The sequence below is a fragment of the Neodiprion lecontei genome, chromosome 5, assembly GCF_021901455.1.
Source record: "Neodiprion lecontei isolate iyNeoLeco1 chromosome 5, iyNeoLeco1.1, whole genome shotgun sequence".
NCBI lineage: Eukaryota > Metazoa > Arthropoda > Insecta > Hymenoptera > Diprionidae > Neodiprion > Neodiprion lecontei.
In genome coordinates this window covers 28439718-28462073 of record NC_060264.1, presented here as the reverse complement: position 1 = coordinate 28462073, position 22356 = coordinate 28439718, and the positions used below count along the sequence as shown (strand labels likewise).

The 22356-nt window shown below is 40.1% G+C and overlaps 1 protein-coding gene across 1 annotated transcript; it reads right to left on the bottom strand.

Annotated features, from left to right (window-relative positions):
• Window positions 1–1270: 1270 nt before the first annotated feature.
• On the bottom strand, window positions 1271–21616 carry LOC107219141 (cubilin). The gene is made up of 53 exons (XM_015657239.2): window positions 21454–21616; window positions 21099–21228; window positions 20804–20992; window positions 20463–20522; window positions 20188–20328; window positions 19998–20101; window positions 19632–19779; window positions 19315–19557; window positions 18913–19231; window positions 18435–18760; window positions 18002–18355; window positions 17752–17914; window positions 17445–17635; window positions 16738–17257; window positions 16420–16645; window positions 15975–16292; window positions 15651–15811; window positions 15210–15548; window positions 14771–15121; window positions 14128–14657; window positions 13713–13983; window positions 13279–13536; window positions 12665–13179; window positions 11078–11279; window positions 10633–10986; window positions 10337–10536; window positions 10112–10266; window positions 9812–10000; window positions 9522–9700; window positions 9211–9432; window positions 8874–9029; window positions 8682–8760; window positions 8482–8599; window positions 7652–7814; window positions 7342–7566; window positions 6861–6943; window positions 6374–6621; window positions 6086–6283; window positions 5838–5973; window positions 5155–5488; window positions 4881–5069; window positions 4603–4765; window positions 4252–4426; window positions 3907–4149; window positions 3657–3819; window positions 3346–3569; window positions 3180–3260; window positions 3031–3095; window positions 2653–2902; window positions 2372–2534; window positions 2037–2281; window positions 1807–1918; window positions 1271–1722 (listed from the first exon to the last, which is right to left on the bottom strand). Exons 1-53 carry the CDS (start codon window positions 21546–21548, stop codon window positions 1718–1720), a joined length of 11271 nt encoding a protein of 3756 aa, XP_015512725.2. The 5' UTR covers window positions 21549–21616; the 3' UTR covers window positions 1271–1717.
• Window positions 21617–22356: the final 740 nt, after the last annotated feature.

Below are 22356 nucleotides of genomic sequence, written 5' to 3'. Positions count from 1 at the left end.
GCGAGCAACGGATCAAAAGTTACAGGCAGAAAACCAGAACCTGCGTTTTTCACATTTTTCAGCTGGTGATCATTTCGTCGTCATTTCTCTCCCGTTAATCCCACGCTCTTTTTGCTGCGTTTTCTGAGTTCCTGAGAGTCTAATTAGTCAAGAGAAGGTCATCCAAATCGAATCTAAGACCAAAAATTTTTCGGCCCAAAAATAAGTAAGGCTAACCCCTTTGTATTTTTGGCAAAAATTTTCGCGATTTTGAAAAGTGCTGGAATAAATTCTTCGGTGCACTATTCTGACGTAATTTTGCGAGAGAAATCGATTGGACGCAGTCCCAATACGCTGCGAGCAACGGATCAAAAGTTACAGGCAGAAAACCAGAACCTGCGTTTTTCACATTTTTCAGCTGGTGATCATTTCGTCGTCATTTCTCTCCCGATAATCCCACGCTCTTTTTGCTGCGTTTTCTGAGTTCCTGAGAGTCTAATTAGTCAAGAGAAGGTCATGCAAATCGAATCTAAGACCAAAAATTTTTCGGCCCAAAAATAAGTAAGGCTAACCCCTTTGTATTTTTGGCAAAAATTTTCGCGATTTTGAAAAGTGCTGAAATAAATTCTTTGGTGCACTATTCTGACGTAATTTTGCGAGAGGAATCGATTGGGCGCAGTCTCAATACGCTGCGAGCAACGGATCAAAAGTTAAAGCCGAACAACGATAGATTTCCGTCCTAACTTTTCTACTGTTGGTCCCACGCTCATTTTGGTGCATTTTCTGAGTTTCCAGGGGTTTAGTTAGTCAGGCAAATCTTCTCACTATCGTATGTGAGGTTGCGAGTTTGAGGATGCAGTTATCTGCGAAAAGTGTAGAATCAGCCTTTCTTTTTTCCCTTGTAGAATTATTTGAACTAATTTGTATTAAAGTCAGAACAAGGTCTCGCTCTATTGACTTCTTTTTGGAATGACCACTATGATACCTAGTCCCATGTCGCTGCTATTACTGTTGTGAATTGCACCTCTAAAAAAGAGAGAAACGCCGGAGTATTCTCTGAGCCGTTGATTCCCACCCTAATCTCTCATTTCAAGTTATAGTCTCATTGACTGTTATAAATATAGAAATATAGACTGCTGGTTTCGTTGCTGCTACCAAGTAGCTTCTCTCTCTTGACGTCGTATACCCCGACCATACTTTTTCCCCCATAACTTATCGTGCAGCTTGGAAAACATGAAAAGTTCATAGTACTAGAGACTCAATCAAAATACACAGTTGCTTTTTTACCAATTGCAGTTTTAATTAAGACTCACCTCTATAAATACAAACATGATACAATCAGACGTGATGTATAGTACCTACACATGAAAATTATATCGAAGAATGGGTATAATGATTCAAGAAATTATCATAATACAAGATGACATGGAATGATGGCTCAATGTCGAACCAATAAAACCTCACAGGCTGAATCACATAATTCAAAAAGAAGAAAAATCATTTTCATATCGTAAATATCGCAGTTATGTAAATAAATATACAGATGGGATTGTCCCAACTCCATCAACAACATCACAGCTGTGACACTAAAAGTACTTTAGGTAAACTGCAATCATAAGTATCCGTGTGCAATTGGCAATTACATTTATTGTAAATCTGGTCCTTTTCTTTCAAGCCCGTTGTAGCACAAATTGTCGAATGGTTGTTCAATGTGCACGGACGGTTCCGCGCCAGTTCGTTATTCTGCAATTTATTCACATAATTTGAAAAACTACGCGTTAAGATAGAAGTGTAAATCATAATTCAAAATTTTCCATTGCTACTGACCATGACGACGTGCTTTGAAATCAATAATCCAGCCCATACCCCCGTTATTCATCGATGTCATGTACTTTATCAATATCTTGTAATTTGAGGAACGGTACGGAGTTGGAAGATCCTGCAACAAAACGCGAAGATTCGTTAAAGCTCGCTAATAAGTGGTAAAATAGAAAGATTTGCAATTGAAGAATTTGCAATTTTTTTCAAAGTTTAATTTTTACGTTTGCAATACTGACCTCGCCACAGTAACTTTTCACAAATAATTCCTGCCCATCGGGCTGTACATTATAAATTTTCAATACATCTGTCGGGCAGGTTTCCTTCACTCCAATGTCAAACACTTTGAAGTCCAAATCCACAACAAAACCCGATGGCACAGTCACTTCCCAAGTGCATTCGCTTACGTTACGGAACGGTCCCGGATATAGCGGGGATGTGAAGCGACCTTCGCTATTGTAAAGCTTTCCTCCGCAGCCTCTTCCTGCAACAAAATCAAATAGAATATAGATTAGAAAATCAATGGAACAGAAGTACAACGTAATAATAAACACAATCTCCAAAAACCTAGTACCTTTGTCAGTCGTCGTATACGTTATATCGTAATTTTGAAAGGATGAAATAGCTTGAGACCACGAATGCAAGCTCAGTTTGTTCCCAGAACTAAAGATAGGCTCTGGTATGCTGTAACCACACAATTGAGCCAAGGTGGTATTGCTGAAACTCCCATCATATATCTGCAATAAAATTTGTTACAAATTTACACTGTACCATCGTAAACACTGAAAACTTCCACAGTCTATCCGCATAGCGTGACACTGAAGGTCACATCGTATGCATTCTTAACACACCAACCTGTAACGCTTGGCTAGAACAATTTCGACTGGATGACAGGGAAAAGCTGTTAAAGTAAAGTGAAATCGTGGAATTCACTGGAGCTGTTATCGTGAAGAAACACTCGTCCGAACCTTGGTGAAAAATGCGCCCTTGAGGACGAGTGAAATTCCTATTACACACGCTCTCACTGTATTCGAGCTCAAATCCAGTGTGGCTTTCTTTTGGATTTGGGGACGATTCAAAAATGATTTCAATACCGTGTCCATAGCTGTGAAAAAACGGTTTATTAACGGTATATTCATACTCGATGCGTTCACGCCTTCACAGGTAAGACGTCCTCAAAATTACAAAACAACACACGATTAATCGAAATATAATGTACGTATGCATTTATACCTATGAAAATCGAATGGTAGATTACTACCACAGTATGAATAAGTTTCCTGTGTCAGACGGCTATTCTGAAAAATTAATTAACAGCTTATGTATAAATCAGCGTAGACATTTATTGTGTAAAATATGAATATTCTATAATGTCTGATTACCATCCAGAAGTATCTATTTGGCCTTCCTGCACCACCGTAAACCAAGTTTTCCCCAAAACCTTCACTGATGTGGTTATCAGCCTGATAAAGAACATATCACAATGCAGTAATGAAATTTCCTACAAGTATATCTGGAAACTCAAATCACAGTACAAAAACTACAAACATTTTTATCGTAGATAGTCAACTTGTCGTTATTACAATTCTCAGAACTCTCTAAGTCAAAGTGCTTGAAGTGTATGGTCAAACTCTTCCAATAGTTTAACCTTCCATCGGGGTAAGAGAGGAACCAGCGACATCTCAATCCAGCATCGTACACGCCCGGAAAGTTTGGTGATTTCAATTTTTGAGTATGATTTTCAATCAACAGACTTCTATTACCGCAAGGAGCTGTAACGTAGAAGAATTGCGTATACTTGTAAGTAGCCGGTATTATTTTTATGCGGAAATTACGCAAGAACTATATACAATTCTTACAATGAAGTGCTTCAAGTGTTGCCGTCACTCCATTACCATTTAGTGTACCATCGGTCACAAATCTGATCCACATTCTATTTGTTGTTGACGATATAGGTGGTGGAATAATATTTCCACAGTATATGCCGATCAGTTCGGAAAACGGACCCAATCCATCACGTATCTTTGGGAAGGAGGCAAAGAAAATATTTAACGACTATCTAAAATTTTGAAATCGGATCATTGTCTGAGATTCGTGAATGCTTTTTACCTCCAAATAGTCACCAGAGCATGACACGCTTGCTGTCCGATTTTCACCCGCTAGAGACGTTGCATTTTTCAAGTCCATGCTATTCATCGTCAGTCTAATGTAATGATCGCTCGCCGCTTGGACAGACCAGTGACAATCTTCCAGAGAATTGTAAATCGCATTAGTTTGTGTTCGGAAAGTTTGTGATCCTGAAAGATCGATATCACCCCCACATCCATTCGCGATACCGGTAGTGAATAAAACCTATGGATTGAGAAAATCACATGTCATCCCCTTCTAGGTACATTTGTCACTCTCACTTTATTGTCGGTGGTATAAAGGGCGAATATAGACTCATCAACTCGCCTTTGCTTTGAAGCCACGTCCGTGAACGGAATTGTCCGTAACGAAGTTTATATTCATGATACCAGTTGTTGATCTGATCGCGGGGTTTCCAATCGACGTACCACACAGTAAAATTAACCTATTTTCTTTCTCCATAGTCCGGGTGGAGTACACGGCTACGTAGTCGAACCGGCACCTAAAATTACATCACGGTACAGGAAGTTGGCGATTTCAATCATTTTACACGAAAACCAAATTCCACCATATTTCGAACATAATTTACGTTTTTAAGATAGGTATGTTACCAGTTCCTCCTCTTCATTTGTTTTGAAGATGATATTTCAAATTTAAAGGGTGAACATAACTACTAACCTTCTACTGGTTTCAAGATCGAAGCTTTCAATTCTGAGAACAATAGTTTTTCCAGGTGGGGCCTCTACGATCCAAGTACAATTAATTCTTCCGTAATAAGTATCACTAGCGTCTAACGCAGGTGAAGTTATGTCCGCAGGGCTGGTTATCACGCCGCCGCATTCTGTAAAATTTGTTTACAGTATTGCGTTGCAAAGGTGCGGGTGTTTTGATGAAACGTTAACAAATGATTGGAAAATTAGAAAAAGGAATCGCACTGCAGTATCTCAGAAACTTACCGTCGACGTAGTACTCTAATTTGAATCCCCTACGTTGAATATATGGGTCCGTTGCAAAGTGCATTTCCAATCGTGAATCAACTCTTTGTGTAGGCGGACCATCATCACCACACCAAGTAGTAGTGTCCCTCATATACCTATTGGTCTCTATTATAGTTAGGTTGTCATACTGACAGTTGCTGATCGTGTCTGCAGAAGAAATTGTGAGTACTTTAGGTGTGGGTCATCAAACGTAATTATTCGCACGCAATTCATACTTAACAAACCAATTTACCTGAATGTTCCAACTTGAATTCAATAAACCGTACAATGAAGTTCATTCCCGGCGCTAAAAACGTATAGTTACAGAACAGATTCCTTCCGTATATTCGGGGCCATCCAGGCGAAGTGAGATACTTCCTTTGCTTCGTTACTACTATGGTCCCACCACAGTTGGTGCCCCACTTTGCATGGAATCCATCCGCTTGAATTTTGTCATTTGACCGGAACAGAACTCTCATACGATTTGAAGTTGAGTTCAACGGCTGGGGTATTGTTCTACCGCATAGTTTTGGGTAAGGATACCACGAAGTAACCCCGGTTGTAGGATCCTCGCGCCAATCGAACACCTGTAATCAGAGTTGCACTTGTTCGTGATAATAAATGGTAACTGATCTCAGTGTGTTGCTGGTGAAGAAACCACAAAATCTAATTAATTATAGTAGTAAAGTCAGTAACGTTATACTGACGATAAAGCATATAAAGGAAAAATTGTCATTTCGCACATCTAGGCTTATTTAAATTTACTCAAATTCTAAAAACTTGACTCCTTCAAAGTCGCTTAAGCATTGCAAAACAGTAATTATCTTCTCAATGTTGCATTACGTTAATATTACTTGCTTCAACCTCGTCATTACTTGTTGGTGCACAGTATTTGATTCGAATACGTTAGTCTAAGGTAAGACCATTAATAGATACCTGGACGAAATCCTTGGCACAGTCGGCACTTTCTTCCAGCTGGAACCGGTCTACAAACTCTAATCCTATGTGATATCCGTTGTCTACTGTTAAGTTCCATGAGCACTCAGCATTATTCGGATACTGTGTTGGGAACCTGTCAAAATATACTACATAACAGATACGGTGCTAAAGTGGTCGAAAATAAAACAATTGATTGAACGTTAATGAACTGTCAAAGAACTTGGCATAATTTGAATAATGCACACTTAGGACTGGAAATCTCTCCACGGTTTCTCGCGCGCACTATACCGCAAGCGGAATCATGTGAATCCAACTGTAGTTCAAAATCACTCGGGTCTTCGGCGTGATACTCAATCCACAATTTGTTAGATCTTGATGTTGTAGCATTTGGTGCAATAGATCCGCAATATTTGGGCAACATTGGCGAGGAGAAGCCGCCATTTCTGATTGAAAGGGGTAAATAGTTATAGAATACAGAGAAACAAAAATTTTATATATAATACTATATTTATGAAGCTAAGCGTACATTTTACCTTATAGTAAGGTAGTTTCGTTCGCATCCTGTAAGATTCAATCTCTTAAAAGTCATTAGAAATTTCCCTCGTGCATCCGGATACTCTATTTTCCAGACGCAATCTATCGGGTACGTCTGATTTTTTGGTGCAGTAATTGTTTGAGAAGGGCCGCCCAGTAATCCACCGCACAGATTCCAGCGGTAGCTAATCGTGGCATTTACCTTACCTACTGTTCCTCCTAAATGATACCTGATTGCTTTATCTAACTGCCGACAGATTAATGCATAATCCTTGTTATTATTGATTCATTCGGTGCACTGTAATTAGTATAACGAGAAACAGAATGCACGGGTACGTTATTCAGCTAGTATAAGAATTTTTTAGTAAATTTATTTTCATGAGTCATTGATCGCTTTCTCGACCATAATATCACTCGAAGTATCAGACGTCAAAATTCATCAATCTTTATCTGTTGTACAATACGTTCCAGTCAATATTTACTCACCATAATTACATTACTTGGCGACGGACTTCGTAAGGTAATACCATCTACATTTCCACAAATTTGACCGAGTCGATGTCCAACACCTTGAATAAAAATGAAAGTTCTTCTCTTTAGGAAAAACAAGAAAACTGAAATAGATTTCACTGTCCCTGCTTAAAATGTCGGATACATAAAATGCTGGTCCTATTCGATCTGCGTCTGTAACTATTCCGAACTTATCTATACGGTAGGATCTCTATACGTCAACACAAAAACGAGATTAAAAAGACTATAAAATTTCAGATAAGAACCTGATTCATTTGTTCAAAACCTTAAGTAGAGTAAAAAATTCAACACCCTGTATGAAAAGTAAGCTCTATTTCGCATATTATCACGTTCATCGTATAGTTCATAGAAACTGAATAAAACATGGATTTCAAAACAATAGCTATGTCGATTGATTAACCTGGGCCTCAAGTTTGTGTTAACTGTCGTAACTTACCATCAGTTACCATAAGACTCGGGCCGAAATATCTACACTGGAAGCCTCTGTAATGAGTGAGTGCTCCACCAAGCACTCCTGACGCACTCAATGCAAGGGTTTGTTCTGTTGAATTGACGAAAGGCGAACGAAGTGTCCATTTACAATAAAAGTTCGTCAGATTGTAGATAGAATCGTCATGGGAAATCAAAGTACCCTGACCGCTTGTTAGTTTGCCACCACACACTGCGATAATGATATAAATTTGTGAATAATGTTTATGTAGTTTAAATGTGACAACGAGCGATATTGATGGCATTGCCTAACTCACGTGCAGGAGCGATGCTACTGTAACGAGCTTTGAAACCGCCGGTGGACCGAGGTTTTGTCCAGTACCGAACAAGCATCGTATTGCCGCTACTGAGAAATTGCCTCTGCGTGCCGGTGCTCGTCGCGGTTCCAATCTCACCTTCATAATCGAAAGAATTGAAAAACTAAAAAGAAATACCTGTATGAATTGTCGAGTTATATAAGTATGAAGTACTCAGCTGTTGAGCTTGGCAAGAACAACACAGTTAATACAAATATTTAAATTCAAAGTATCGTAGAATGGTAACCGAGGGTTTAATCACTTATCGATTTCACGTACATCTGATTTCAAGATTACAAAGGTTTCAAAAGATTTCACGGATTACAAATCATCTCAGACGATTTGAGGATATTTCTAAGGATCTCAAAGGATTGCAAGTGGTTTCACAAGACTTTTAATGATTTTAGGAGATTTCAGAAGATTTCAAAATTTATACAAAATTTCGAGGATTTCAAAGGATTTCATATGATTTCAAGAGATTCCTGAGGATTTCTAAGAATTTTAAAAGGTTGTGTACGAATTCAAGAGATTTTTAAAGGTTTCAGAAAATTTCAAAGATTACAGAAGATTTCAGCGGAGTTGAGTGGATTTTAAGAGAATTCAGAAAATTTCAGGTGATTTCAAGCGATTTTATCGACTATAAAATGTTTCAGACGGTTTCAAAGATTTTAACAGACTTCGCAAAATTCACGGAAAGGTGTACAACAGATTTCAGGAGTGATTAACCCGTCCGTTGAACCGAACGTTGTAAAAATATGATGCACAGAGTAGCTTGCATTGATATCACGTACTATAATCCCCGGTGATAAGGAGTGTGATATGTCTTCAAGCGATGCAGATGGGTTAAAATCAATTAGATCGAATTGAACACGATATCCTTCTGGCACTGTTATTCTCCACTGACAAACTCTGTAAGAGACAAACACTAATATATATTAGTTGAACAAAGAAAATGTAGTCAATGATTCGTTTATATTCAGAATGAAATTACCTCAGTCTTATAACCGTAGCACGAGGGTACCCGGGTGATGTGAATTCACCAGCTTCGCCGACGAGGTCACCGCCACATGCTGCAAAGTTTCGTTTAATGGCAATATATACTGACGTGGTACCATGTTCGCAGTGAATCTAAATCTTCCCACTCATTCTCAGCAGATCCTGTAGTACAAAAGAACTCACTTACTTTCTTCAGACATAGTAAATCTGATTTTGAATCCTTTAAACCTAGTGGACAGACTTTGATTGCTTGTGAAAACAATCTCTGCTTTATTTCCCACTGTTTGAATCACTCCAGGCTTCGAATATCCACAATATTTACCAATGCTGTTCTTCACCTCAGCTAAATGGAAAGACAAGAATTTATTTGTTTGTTTCTTAAGCCAAAATATACGCGTGGTTATTAGTATTAGTAATTTTAACACGACATGAGAGAGTTGATATTGTATTCTTATGAAATGCAGAAAATTTTCGATACTCTCCTCCTGTATATCGATAAATTGGAATGAGGCTTAACTACTTACGCTCGTTCCAGCCAGGTCTTACATAATCACTAATTTCGACATAGTCAGTATGGCTGCAATTCATTCTGCTTGGTAAATCGAGGTCTAAAAATTGCAGCTTTACTGTGTGAGTAGAAGTGCCGATGATGGTCCAGTTACAATGATACCCAGTTGGATAAGGGTCTGGATAATTAGGTGATTGTATCACTCCTTGTGTGCCTCGTACAACTCTGTTACAGTGATCTACGCACCATAGAATCGATTGAATTATTCAAAAATCGAGTAAAAATAATGTAATCAACTAGCTTCAAAATCTTCAAAAACTCGCTCACTGCCAGTGTTGACTATAGCCTTGAAACCATTTTTAGGTTCGGGTACATCAGTATAAAAATGAAGATACATGACATTTCCGCTCGTGGTCAAACTGGGTGGATTCGCGTTACAATATCGTCCTAAGGACGTCGATAACTCAGTTCCTCCATCTCTGATTTCAAGATATTCTTTATTGCAACTGAAACGTAATAGCATTACTTGTGACATCATCAAATCTTTCACATTGTCAAATAAACTACGCATCCAGTAATTGAGAATCGTCGACGGAGTTGTTGTAAAAGTTACTTACTCGGGATCGAAGGTAAAATCGAATCTCTCAGGGAAATGAATCGAGATCAGTTCTCCACCCGGTGCCATTACTGTCCAGGTACACTCGGTATATGGGTCTGGAATGTTTGGATAGTTTGGACTGCTTATGTTCCAACTTTGGTTTTCCTGCGTTAGAAGGATTTCACCACCACAATTCATTCCCACCTCCCTAAAGAATATTAATTTCGGTTAGAGGATCGATAAATGCCATTATCTTCCATAACGCAACACGAAAGAATGGAAACGAGCAAAGAACGGAGAAATGGAATGACAATTTTACCTGTACGTGAGTTTGAAGAGATTACGCATCTTCGAGCCAGTGAACTTGACATAGAGTAAATTCCCAGTTGTTTGCAAACTCTGAGCTGGAAGTGTGCTACCGCAATATTTGCCATCACCGAGGAGAGGGGACGAGACTGCGTGGCCGTTTTTCAACTGCAATCAGTAATCATTGTGAATAATCAGAGTGGAAGACATTATTGGGATGCGAATAATTAGAAATTACCATAACATAGTTTTCCGCACATGAAACATCAGTGCTACTCTGTATGTTCAACTCGGTAAACTTGACTTCTATAGTTCTCCCCGGCCTTACGGTAACCTTCCATTCACACACATGATGCCACCATCTACTATCAGGGTCAGAATCCGTTGTTCGATTAACTTCTATAACTCCGTTCGGTCCGTACAGCTCACCACCACATACTGGTGACACAAAATAATTAGATGTTGCCATGATCTGGTAGGGTAGTTGAATATTTCCACAACGATCTTAATCGATGAAGAATTTTGAAAAGATACCTCTCCGAACTACAGCCTTGAATCCGGTTTTATTTCCATACGAGTCGGTGTTAAATTCGATTTTCATTAAATTTGATGCTTCTATAGTCGTGCCAGTAGTGTTGCGATAGCAGAAGTTTCCTATCTGTGTCCACTGTTGCTGAGATGTCAAAGAATTTCCCGTATAAATTTTAACTTGATCAGCAATGCAACCTTCGGTTTCTTCCAGGTCGAAACTGATAAATTTTATTGCTAAGTGTGTTCCAGGAAGTGACTCGATGGTCCAGGTGCTTTTGAGTTCGGATTCGTAACCATTTGGCCAGCCAGGTGACATGAGAGTGTAGGTGCTGTTCCTCAGAGCAGTCAACACGATTACTGTATCATATAATGCACGTTTTTAATAAAAAGAATTTACGCATGTGTAACGCGCATGCCGGTAGTCAAATTTTACTTATCAAGCACTTACCTTCACCCGAAACAGGATCTTCAGGACCAATGGTACTTCTGGGAACTTCCAACCAGCTTAAGAAAAATTTGCTACCTTCTTGTAATATTATCGAATTGAACTTGATGTAAACTACATTACTGGAAGTTCGTACCATACTCGGTAATATCATACCACACTCTCTCATCAAAACCGGAGCATCCGCGTCATATCCATCATAAATCTACGACGTAAAGAACAAAAATTAATCACCAACTATAAAAATCGTACTGAATTGCTATTGTAAGATTTTTCCCGACTTCCCCCCGTGTAAATAATTTAACCCTAGATTGCTACACGAGGGTCCCCGAGACCACACAGTAATTTTCATAGGCTAGCTCTTGAATAATGGGAAGGACCATAATAGAGCTTGGGACCATGTGGTGAAAAAAAGTTTGGGGTCTCCTCAGTAGTGATACAAGTCGGTGAGATCAATTACCGTCGAACCGCTGAGTAGCGAGTGTCTGAAGTGAATCCGGGGTCTCCGAGACCTCAGTGTGGTAACAACGTACCTTTTTTGAGGACAAATACTTCTTCTAATTCAATTTATTTTATGTTTATAACATTATATATTTGTCCCACGTTTTTATGATTTCTTGTTTTATTTAATTGAAAACATCGTAAAAATCGAGATTGATGCGTCGTGGTTAGAGCTCTGTACTGATTAATTTGTCTATTGCTAGATTCGAGCTGAAGATTTACAGAGTAAATATTTGTACACAATAACTCATGCAAATATCACTAACGTATTTTACAGTCTAAAATATGCAAACCCGGAGTAAATCGTGTAGCTGCGAAGAGGTAGAAGCGCTACCTCATTCTCGGCTACAACGAGAGCGCTTTGATACTTCAAACTTATACCAGTAATAACGTAAATGGATTATCATTGTATTGAATGAAAAATGAAACTAATAAATACTTCACATTACACATGGATATTTGTAATATCGCCTTTTCCTTCCAGCCTGTGTTTAATTTATGAAATTGTTGAATGTTTTTACGTATGCACGTGTAAATGAATTTTTCAGAGAACCGGTAGTGAATGTCATACAAGCGAAAACATTGGTGAAAGCGAAAGTTTTAGGTGCAGATATAAAGTTTTCTACACTATCGTGCAAGTCACCCGAATGGTGAGAATGAAAAAATTTGTTATGTTGACAACATGCAGTTTCGTTGATAATATTGAAATATCAAGTCGCCAAATTTTCGTTCCATGCTTTAGAATGTTCCTTTTAAAATGCTAAAAGAAGTTTCAAAATCGTGCTACTGGGAGAGAACATATGAATTTAAAAAAAAAAAAGTGTAAAATCGATATTTTTCTCGCGTATCTGGATGTTCTTTCCGTTTTAAACCCGTATCAATTTTTTTTTTTTCGTTATAGAGCTGTTCCTTGATAGATTCTCAATCAATTTGAAAAAAAGACTTAAATATGTCAATTTTAACTATAGTTATGGAGAAAAATCTAAATGATCGAGACTCTAGTATGACAACGACGTAGACAAAAAATAGGTGTGGCAATCTAGGGTTAATACGAAAATTACTTTCTATCTTCTATTATGAGGTACTCACAACAAGTGCTATGTAACATTCGCTTCCGTATTTTTCGATATAGAAATCTTTGAAGGTGATTTGTATCGTAAATCCGCTGTCAACGGTAATACGCCAGAAATATTCTCCGTCCAGTATGCATACATTTGGATATAACGGAGACGCAATGTCTCCACTGGGTCCTGACAGCTCCAGATTTCCATGTACAATGCTATAATCAGCTACGAATCCTTTTTTTGTATCTTCCGCGCTACTTCTGAACTTGACCCACAAATTTTTCTGCGAAATTATCGTGCTTGCGTTTTTGCCGCAATACACATCGAGTAGTCTTCCAGCCCCATTCACTTCCCGTACCTCGACGTAATCCAAATTACAGTTCTCACTTTCAGTCACATCGAACTCCCTGAATGACAAGCTTATCGCGTTCCCCGGCGATATTTGAAGGTTCCAAACACACTCCACATTTCGGGGGTAATTGCTTGGATATCCAGGTGTGGCAATCGCTCCCTGTTCCGATGTGTAAGTACCTCCGCAAGCTGTCATTATGTTTTAACAATCAGTATTATCACTTTAGAGAAACATTGCCCTACCTATCTACTTCACCAAACATTGGGTCTTAGATATTTGGACGATACCTGAGTTCAGGACAGAGTAAGCCCCTGTAAACTTTCCCACGTACAATATGCCGTACTGAGATGTGGCATGGATGGATAAAACATTTCCTTGACTTGTTATTGGCGGTGGAACTTTAGTTCCACACCAGGTACCCAGCGATAGTCCACCTGTTTCTTCGCCCTCAAAAACCTTTATAGAAAATGTATCGCACTCATCGCTACCCACAACAAGCGATGACGGTAGTCTCATGTCCGTCAACGTTAAAGTGACATGATCCGCTGCATGAAACACGAGTTAACATGATAATTATAACGCGTCTGATTTACCGAATTCCGCGTCATTTAATGCTCAACAATCAAAAATTTTATTTGTCTCCTGACCAGGATTTTAATCAGTGAGTAAAAACGTTGTGCTTGATATGTTGGAATAATATGCAATTAGTGAAAACTTTCACCTGGATCTTCGGCTATAATGGTCCATGTGCAGTTCTCTATATCTGTATGTAAGCCGATTGCAGAATTCATCGTTATAGTTCCGGCACTACGGGTGACAATGCGTGCTCCGCATGCCATATCGTACCTTGCCTTGAAACCCTTCGCCATGATGAGGCTGTCTGTTCTCATGACTACTAAAAGGCTGTTGCTCGAGGAAATGTAAGACGGAGGGAGTACATTGTCGCAATGAGTTCCCAGTAGGCGCGCATCTTGCGTTGAACCATCGTAAATCTGTTACGAAATGCAGACATTGTTAATCTAACATGGTCGTAGCAAATGGTGCATTTTCATACAGCCCTATAATATTTAGCCATCAGGGCTATTTTCTTTCATGACAATCAGAACGGAAAATAACTAGGAGAACTTAGTACATACCTTGACATAATCGTCTTTACAGTTTCTTGTCCTCTCAACATCAAAGTCCAGGAATGTCAGATTGACGAGGTGGTTTTCAGCAATTTGAATGAGCCACTCACAGTTCTGATTTTTCTGATAGTTCAACGGGTAGTTTGTGGAATGTATGACCCCCGTAGCTGTGGTGAATTTACCACCGCATTCGATAGGAACGCTTCTATAAGTAGCTTTGAATCCCGAACGTTCGATAGAGGAGTCGGCGTGAAATTTGATGAACATTTGCCTTCCTGTACTGGTAAGTGTCACCGGGCTGGACACGTGGCACGTTTCTATTAGCTGTATCGCATTATCATCGGCTCCATTGTACACGCTCAATTTATCAAATCCGCATTTCGACGTCTTTTCTATGTCGACTTCAACCAACTGAATTTCTATACTGTGAGAATAGTCCACCTCGATGTTCCAATTGCATTCAATATTTGCTGGGTACGGCCCGGGCCATCCTGGAGATGTGATCGTACCTTGTGGTCTAGTTAAGAGACCACCGCAACCTATGAATTCATCAACATTTTAGCATTTATTGTTACCCTAAAACTTCGATGAAATTCCGTACATGCGGAATTGATTTCATGAAAAAAATATATGCTTGACTTCATAAACTAACCGTTTACAACCCATTCAAGCCGGAAGCCATTACTTGCAATGTAGCTGTCGGAATAGAATTGAAGAAAGACCTGACGTTGAGTAGATACTATCTTTGGTGGAAGTTCCATGCCACAGTATTTGTTGATAAATTTCTTCGACACATTGTAATCCCCTTCGCTTACTGTTAGGTAATCGTAATCGCAAGAGTAGTCGAGCCCTGCTTCTAGGTCGAAGTGAGAAAAGGTCGCATTTATCTTGTTACCCAGGGGCGCCTCGATCACCCAGCTACAGTTTTCTCGGTGTGGGTAATTGTTCGGGAAATTTGGCGATTCAATCACTCCTCGGAAACCCTTAAGTATGCGGTGGCATACTGTAAAAATTAAAAGTCTCTCCTTCAATAATTTTTTTGAATTTATAATCTGACTTTAATGGTATTCATTGAAGCCAATACCACTCACTAGTTTGGTAATTTATGTGAAAACCACGACCGGCGTTGCTGTAATCGCTATGGAAACGAATGCTGGCTACATTCGTTGTCGTCTGTACGTAGACCGGATGGTTGCTGCTGCAGTATTTTCCCAAGCTTTTGATGTGTCCAGGAACCCCTTCAGTAATCTTGACAAAATCAAATCGACATTGGTCATGTTCTTCGAGCTGGAGGTCCACTATGATAAATTCAATAATGCTGCCGGGAGCAACCGTAATTTTCCAGTTGCATTCAGCTTGGTGATAATACGGCTCAGGATAATTAGGAGAAGTGAACGACCCACTTGAGGTTGTTGAAACACCCCCGCAACCTGTTGAGATTTAAAAAATATTGTAAAGTGGATATATGTATTCAATCATGAAGTATATCCTCCTTGTTGTCCATGACCCGACATGAGGCAATAATTACAAACCAACTACGTTGCTGTCCCATTCTATATTGAAACCGGCGCCACTTCTTGAGTAATCAGATGTAAATTTCAGGTACATTTGATTGCCGAAGCTGGAAATTTGCCTCGGTATTTCTGTTCCGCAGTATCTGCCAATCAGAGGAGATGAATCCGAGCCCCCGTTTCTGAGGACAGTGGAATTTCGTGTAACATGTAAACACGCAACTATATCTCCATGGCTCCGAAAGTAGAATTTTGTGGCAGGGTACTTTTATACTTTGTGGCGCTCGAGCACCGCTAATTGCGTTACATGCATACGAAAATATGAGCAGGGGATGTGGACTTTACCTAACTTCGAAACTGTCAGATATGCATGATGGGTGCCACTCGATGCTGAAATTCCTAACATTCAATACGACTTGGTGCTTGCTAGGAGCATAGATGAACCATTCGCATACTCTGTTTGTTGGGTAGGGCTGGGGGTAACCTGGCGACTTAATGACGCCTGTCAGCGTGGATAAGTGCCCGCCACAGAATCTTGAAGCATCGATAAATGTATACGCAGCCATAAATCCGTCCCTCGCTACGGAATGATCTGTATGAAAGTTGATCGACATCTTTTGCGATTGCGTCGTCATCACGTGAGGTATCGCCGTTCCGCAGAACCTGAAACGAGGTAGAGAATTACCACACACTGACACATACGGTTGGCACAATCTTGGAAAGCTTTTTTTCTGCAGAATTTGGAAATATACTCAAAAAAGTGGTGAATTCGTCAACGGATATAACTTACGTTCCCATTTCCTGTTTCACGTCCATCTCAGTATAATCGTATACTTTGACATAATCGTGGTGGCAGGCTGGATGTGATTCTAGATTAAACGAGTGCCAACTAAGCCGCACAATAAATCCTGAGGGTGCCTGAATGTTCCAGGTGCATTCCTCGTTATGACCGTATTTCCCGTCGTCAGAGGGGGACTGAATTATACCCGTTGTTGCTATAAAGTTACCTCCACATCCTAGTTGGGAAGAATGATGAATGATGAATAGTCGTGGGTTACGACTTTGATTTAATCTAAGGATAATTGAGAATTAGGAAAATTCTGCTTACTTATATCGATAACGTCGTAGGTAGCCATGAACCCTCGTGTCTCATTACGGGCGTCTGTATTAAACTTGATCCACATATTGTTGTGCGTTGACATAATGGGGAAATTGGGAATCGATACGTTAGTGCCACAGTAGGTTCCAAGCATTGTCGCCTTCTCACTTTGACCATCGTGGATTTCCAAGTAATCGTAGTTGCAATAGGATCGCCCTGAACCCTGAATATCCATATCATTGATCGTCAATCTTATAGCTTTCCCAGGTGGCTGTATTATTTCGTAGATGCATGTCCTCGACGCTGGATAAGGATTCGGATAGTAAGGGGATTTCAAAACGCCCGTGGATTCTACAAATTCTCCGCCGCAATCGACCTCGTAATTTAGTTTAAAGCCTTTCCCATGAAAAGACTGATCACTTTTGAATCTTATCAGTACAACATTTGAGTCAGATCGTATAGACTGCGGCAGCGTGGAGCCGCAATACCGCCCAATCAATGGACTTCTTACGTCCATACCTTCCCGCACCTGTAGCAAAGAAATATATACATTCGGTATTTTGTAGCCCAAACACGAGTAAAATGTAGCGCACCATTAATTCAATAACTTCAAATTAATACAAAGGCTAGTGGAAAATCTGTAAAACATGTACTGCCATTTAAATTCACTGTGCGTGGCGACAGTGTGAAAAATATGTACAGCAAAGTTTACGCACCTCAACAAAATCCCACCTGCAACTATAGGAACCCTCGAGGTCGAAGCTGACCCATGTTAGCTTGATTCGTTCTCCAACCGGTATTTGAATTCTCCACTCACAATCCAAGTTTGGATCGTACCGAGTCTCGAAATTGGGTGAAGTGATGGTGCCAGAAGACGCAGTATAAATGCCTCCGCATCCCGGTGATCCTGAAGAAATCATTTTTCAAGTAACACTAAAAACAACTCTCACAAGACCAGTGACCCGCGTTTCTATTGTTTTAAATACGCAAAAAGCACTGATACAGTTAAAATATTTTTGACACCTTCAATGGCCGAGAAACCGATCTCAAAACCGAGGTCTTGTCCCGAATCGTCAGAGTGAAAATGAAGCCAAGCTTCCGATCCAGATGTAACAAGTTGTGGTGGATGGGTGTGGTTACAGAAAAGTCCCAACTGATGGCTTCTGTCGCTTGGCCCATCCGTAATCTGTTACAATGAATAAGACGTTCATTTACTGACTGCAGTACCGCAGCGTACTTGATAAACTGATGGAACGAAACAGAATAACTGTACCTTCAGATAATCTTTCTGGCAAGTAGGATTCTCCTCCAGCATCATTGTGTAGAAGTGGAATTGAATTCGCTTTCCAGGGTTGACGATAACGTGCCACCGGCAGTCTCTGTTGGGCGGATATCTACGCGACCATCCCGGAGACTTTATCATACCAATACCTGCGCTCACCTCACCTCCACATTGAGGCTCTATCGACGTCCAGTTGATGCTGAATCCGTCATGAGATTTGCTTGTGTCCGAGTGGAACCAGAGGTACACATACCTATCAGATGAGATTATACTTCCATTTCCGGGTAAGTTCGTGCCACAGTATCTTCCGATGAAGTGTTCTGCAGCTGTGCGGCCGTCATGAATCTGTGGATTGTTTAGGTACAATGAAACCGATGTACTACGGACATGGTGTTAGTCTTTTAAGTAGTCTTCCATGACTCACCTGAAGGAAATCGTTCTGACAGTTCGTGGAAGATTCCAAGCCGAAAGCCGTGAAGGTAATATTCAAAACTTTGTTTTCATTGGCCTTAAGAACCCAGGCGCAGCTCAAGCGATGTGGATACTGACTACCGTCACTGGGGAATTGCAAAATCCCTGCTGGTTCCTCAATATTTCCTCCACAGGCCTCTCTGGGAGTTTCACACCGGGGTCCAGTAAAGCTTGTGGTGCACTTGCAAGTTGGTCGTTGTCTTGCAGAAACGGTACATATACCCTGATTTTGACAAGGATTAGGATCGCAAGGATTCGCTTGGGTATCGCAGTTTCTTCCTAAACATTGAAAAATGCACGACTTGCTCGCTGAGTGTCCTTTTGATCCACTAGCTCTTTTTCAAAGATGAATATAATACACGCAGTTTCGGTAGCTTTCAACGCCAACCTTTTGAATCATCAAGGTCAATATACGTATCAGAATATCTCACCGGTATATCCAGATTGACATCGACACGTGTAATCATGAAGCCCATTTGGAATACAAGTTCCGTGGCTGCAGGGGTTGCTGGTGCAAGCCGAAGGACCCAAAACATCGGATCCCACCTCGCAGCCGTTTGGTCCCATTCCATCACCATGATAACCGGCCGGACAGCGACATTGAACGGACCAGTCGCCCATGCCTGGGCTATTGATGCATGTGGCTAACGGATGACAACCGCCGTTATTTATTCTACAACGCCCGACGTAGTTGCAGGTCACGCCATCGCCCTCATAACCAGTTGGACACGATGCGCACATCCTTGACCCCTACAAAAAGGATGCAGTTTCACTGTCAACCATTCATAACGCCCATGAATCAATGTTTCCGATAATTTTGTTTCTTGCAATACCATTGTATTGAAGCATTGCACTAAGGGTGAAAGACTGCAGCCACCGTTGTTAGTAAGACACTCGTCGATATCCGCGCAGTAGTATCCATTTCCTGTAAAACCCTGAGGACAAGATCCGCAGTGAAAGCTCCCAGGCAGGTTGATGCACGGTACCATGGGACTGACGGAGCATGGAGGATGCTTGGCAGCACACTCGTCGACGTCTTCGACACAAGCCGGATTTGCACTGGTACTAGTCCAACCCTACACAATGAACAATTAAAAAACCTTCGCGCAAAGAAAACCGGTACCGACAACGATCGATTTTAGATTTTTACCTCGTCGCACGAGCAAGAGTAGCCAAGTAATGTATTCTTATTATCAACGCAGACACCGTGCCCACACAGTTCGTTTGAGTTTTCTCTGTTGCATACTTTTGTCTGTTTAGTGCAGTGTATACCGTACCATCCTGATGTACAGTCGCATCTGTTGTTTAACAAATAAAATCTTCGTCAGTTGCATCATGTTTCAATTGCCCAGAACAGTTTTATCCAGTATATGTACAAGTTTTGCGTTAGGAGCATCTGGTGAAACCAGTTTTTCCGTAAATGGTGCTCCTCTGCACCACCGCGGTGATACATAATAAATTATGGTAAAACCGAACAAAATGTCTACTAAGAGATGGTTTTCTCCTTGAAACCCACCGATAACTTCCAGCGAGATTTCTACAGACAGCATTGTTCTGACATCCTAAATCAGTTCCGAGGTATCTGGCACATTCATCAACATCCTTAGTGCACTGCGGCCCCTGGAATAACAATAAATGCATTTCATTTTTTTAAATACATCATCAATGCACCTCAATCGCTGCAGCGAAGAATAAAAAGAAATTACCTCCCAGCCTTCTATGCAGCGGCATTTATACCCGTCTATCAAATCCTCGCAAGTACCGCCATTCTGGCAAGGATTACTTGCACATTCATCGGTTTGTAACTTATTCAGGATATCTCTGATCTGGCGTTCCGTTCGACGTACCTGGGTTATGGAAGTACTCATATCAATGCTAGTCAGCCGTATGTGATAAGATATAAATTATTGAAGCGAAAGAATTGTTGAAACTTGCTGAAAATAATTATTGTATCGAACAGCAAATAGGTAATAATACTTACTCGTACGGTGAGCCGCTGAATTCGAGTTCGTGCAAAATTTTCAAGACTATCACTTCCATCCTAGAACATGAGAGGTGAGCTTAGATTTACCATAAGAAAGTCAATGAGAAGCGGGTGAACTGATCGAATGAAAGACGAATAAAAGAAGAAATAGTCGACGAATGAAAAATGCGTGAAATTTTGGCAGTGCTCAAAATATTTCATTGCAAACCGAGACCCCGACGAAAGTGTGGGACTCATACCAGTTCCCTTTACCCTGGATGAGCAATTACTTCAAACGATTAAGTTGGAGTTTCTTCTGCCGAATAGACGAAGAGCGTAATGATTTCGTTTATTCTTACGGTACGTTGATTTCCAGAAGGAATACTATTGGTATCGTTCTGTCCAGCGCCAACTTCAATCGCGCTAATTCTGCTCACTAGACCAACGCGATCGTCGTATATCGTTCCTTTTATCTCCCTTAGACTGGACTCAACATCTGCGAGAATTCCATATTTCCATCTTTCCACCAATTGCGAAGCGTTGTACGCCTGTGATCGAAATTTAATTTTCAAATGACGTTTTGATAAAATGAGTAAAATCATACTCATCACGTTCCTACATGGGAAAGTGAAAATTTGCAAGTCATTGACTCACCGATGACGCGACCTGTACCAGATTGAGTCCGTTTACGGTGACGTAGCTCGTACCACGAGTCTGTAAAGTGATGTTCTTATCTTGGGCACTAGTGATGAAGAGATTTCCGTCGCGAACTTCCAGCACCGGCCTGTTAAATTTTGAAATTATAGCGATGTATTTTTACGTAAGGTACGTGAATACAAGTCTGTAAACTGAATAAAGTTTGTATCAATACAATACATCAATCATTCTGGTACGGGGTGAATTCAAGCAAACTGTAAACATTTAAATTTGTTTCAAAGTGAATTTCTTTTGATCCAAAATTTGCGAATTAATTAGTTCGCTTTCTCTTACTGCAGGATAAAAACCTCACCTATCATTCATCCACGTTTCGGAAAAGCTTACAAAGGTAATAAGCAAAGCAAAGGCCACGACCCATCGGGACTGCAAGAGGGTCCTTGCAGTCATTTCGTACGAAATCCCTTTCAACACTCGACCACTCTTAATAAATATTCAAAATAGGTAGCATTACAGAATAAATAGATTTCTCCCCAGGCTCTGTTGCTAGCTAACTGAGGCGAGAGAGGCGTCAGTGTCTCGATATCATACAATTTGGTGGGCGTTTTCAATAACACCCAATATTAAATTACAACCATAAAATGTCCGAATGATTCTCAGAATCTCCAAATGAATTGCCAAAACCGTATTCCCACTCATGCAGAATGTGAGATATTTGGATAATCGTTTTTGCCTCTTTTTTTTTTTTTGCAATGTTCAACATGCTCCTGTACTATCGGTTCGACTACATAGTAGGTTCATTCTGTGTACAAGGCATATATTCATCTCAAAATAATTAAAACCTACATTTTTGTAACACCTTTTTTCAATATTCACAAGTACAGTGCGTTACGACGTACGTGATTAAAACCGAGCGAAAAATGGCTTGGTGTTTGTAGCGTAATGCATTAAATAGTAATACTGATAACAGGTACAACGTTAGTGGACAGTAACAGATCACACATTGTCTGCACCTTCCAGCCTGAGTGCCCAGTAACAAGAAATGAAATTCTTAGCTAGTTCAATTAATACAAAATGTATTCTAAATAAAGTTCGATATAAATAAATATATGCTGTATATGCAGCCATATATTTATTTATAACAGTATTATATTAATAACATGGGAATTTTAGTTACTTGTCTCTGTTCACTATGTGTATCGATCATAAAATACGAGAGTGGATATAAATTCACATTATCGATTCGGCTTATGTTGTT

Bases quoted from the DNA above. Each gene is read 5' to 3' on its own strand.
- LOC107219141 (XM_015657239.2), bottom strand. From the start codon at position 21,548: ATGACTGCAAGGACCCTCTTGCAGTCCCGATGGGTCGTGGCCTTTGCT. The intron at 17,636-17,751 runs GTGTCAAAAATA...TGATTTCTTCAG, and splicing joins CGGTTTCTCGGCCATTGAAG to GATCACCGGGATGCGGAGGC. The intron at 3,096-3,179 runs GTAATCAGACAT...TTAATTTTTCAG, and splicing joins CAAATAGATACTTCTGGATG to AATAGCCGTCTGACACAGGA.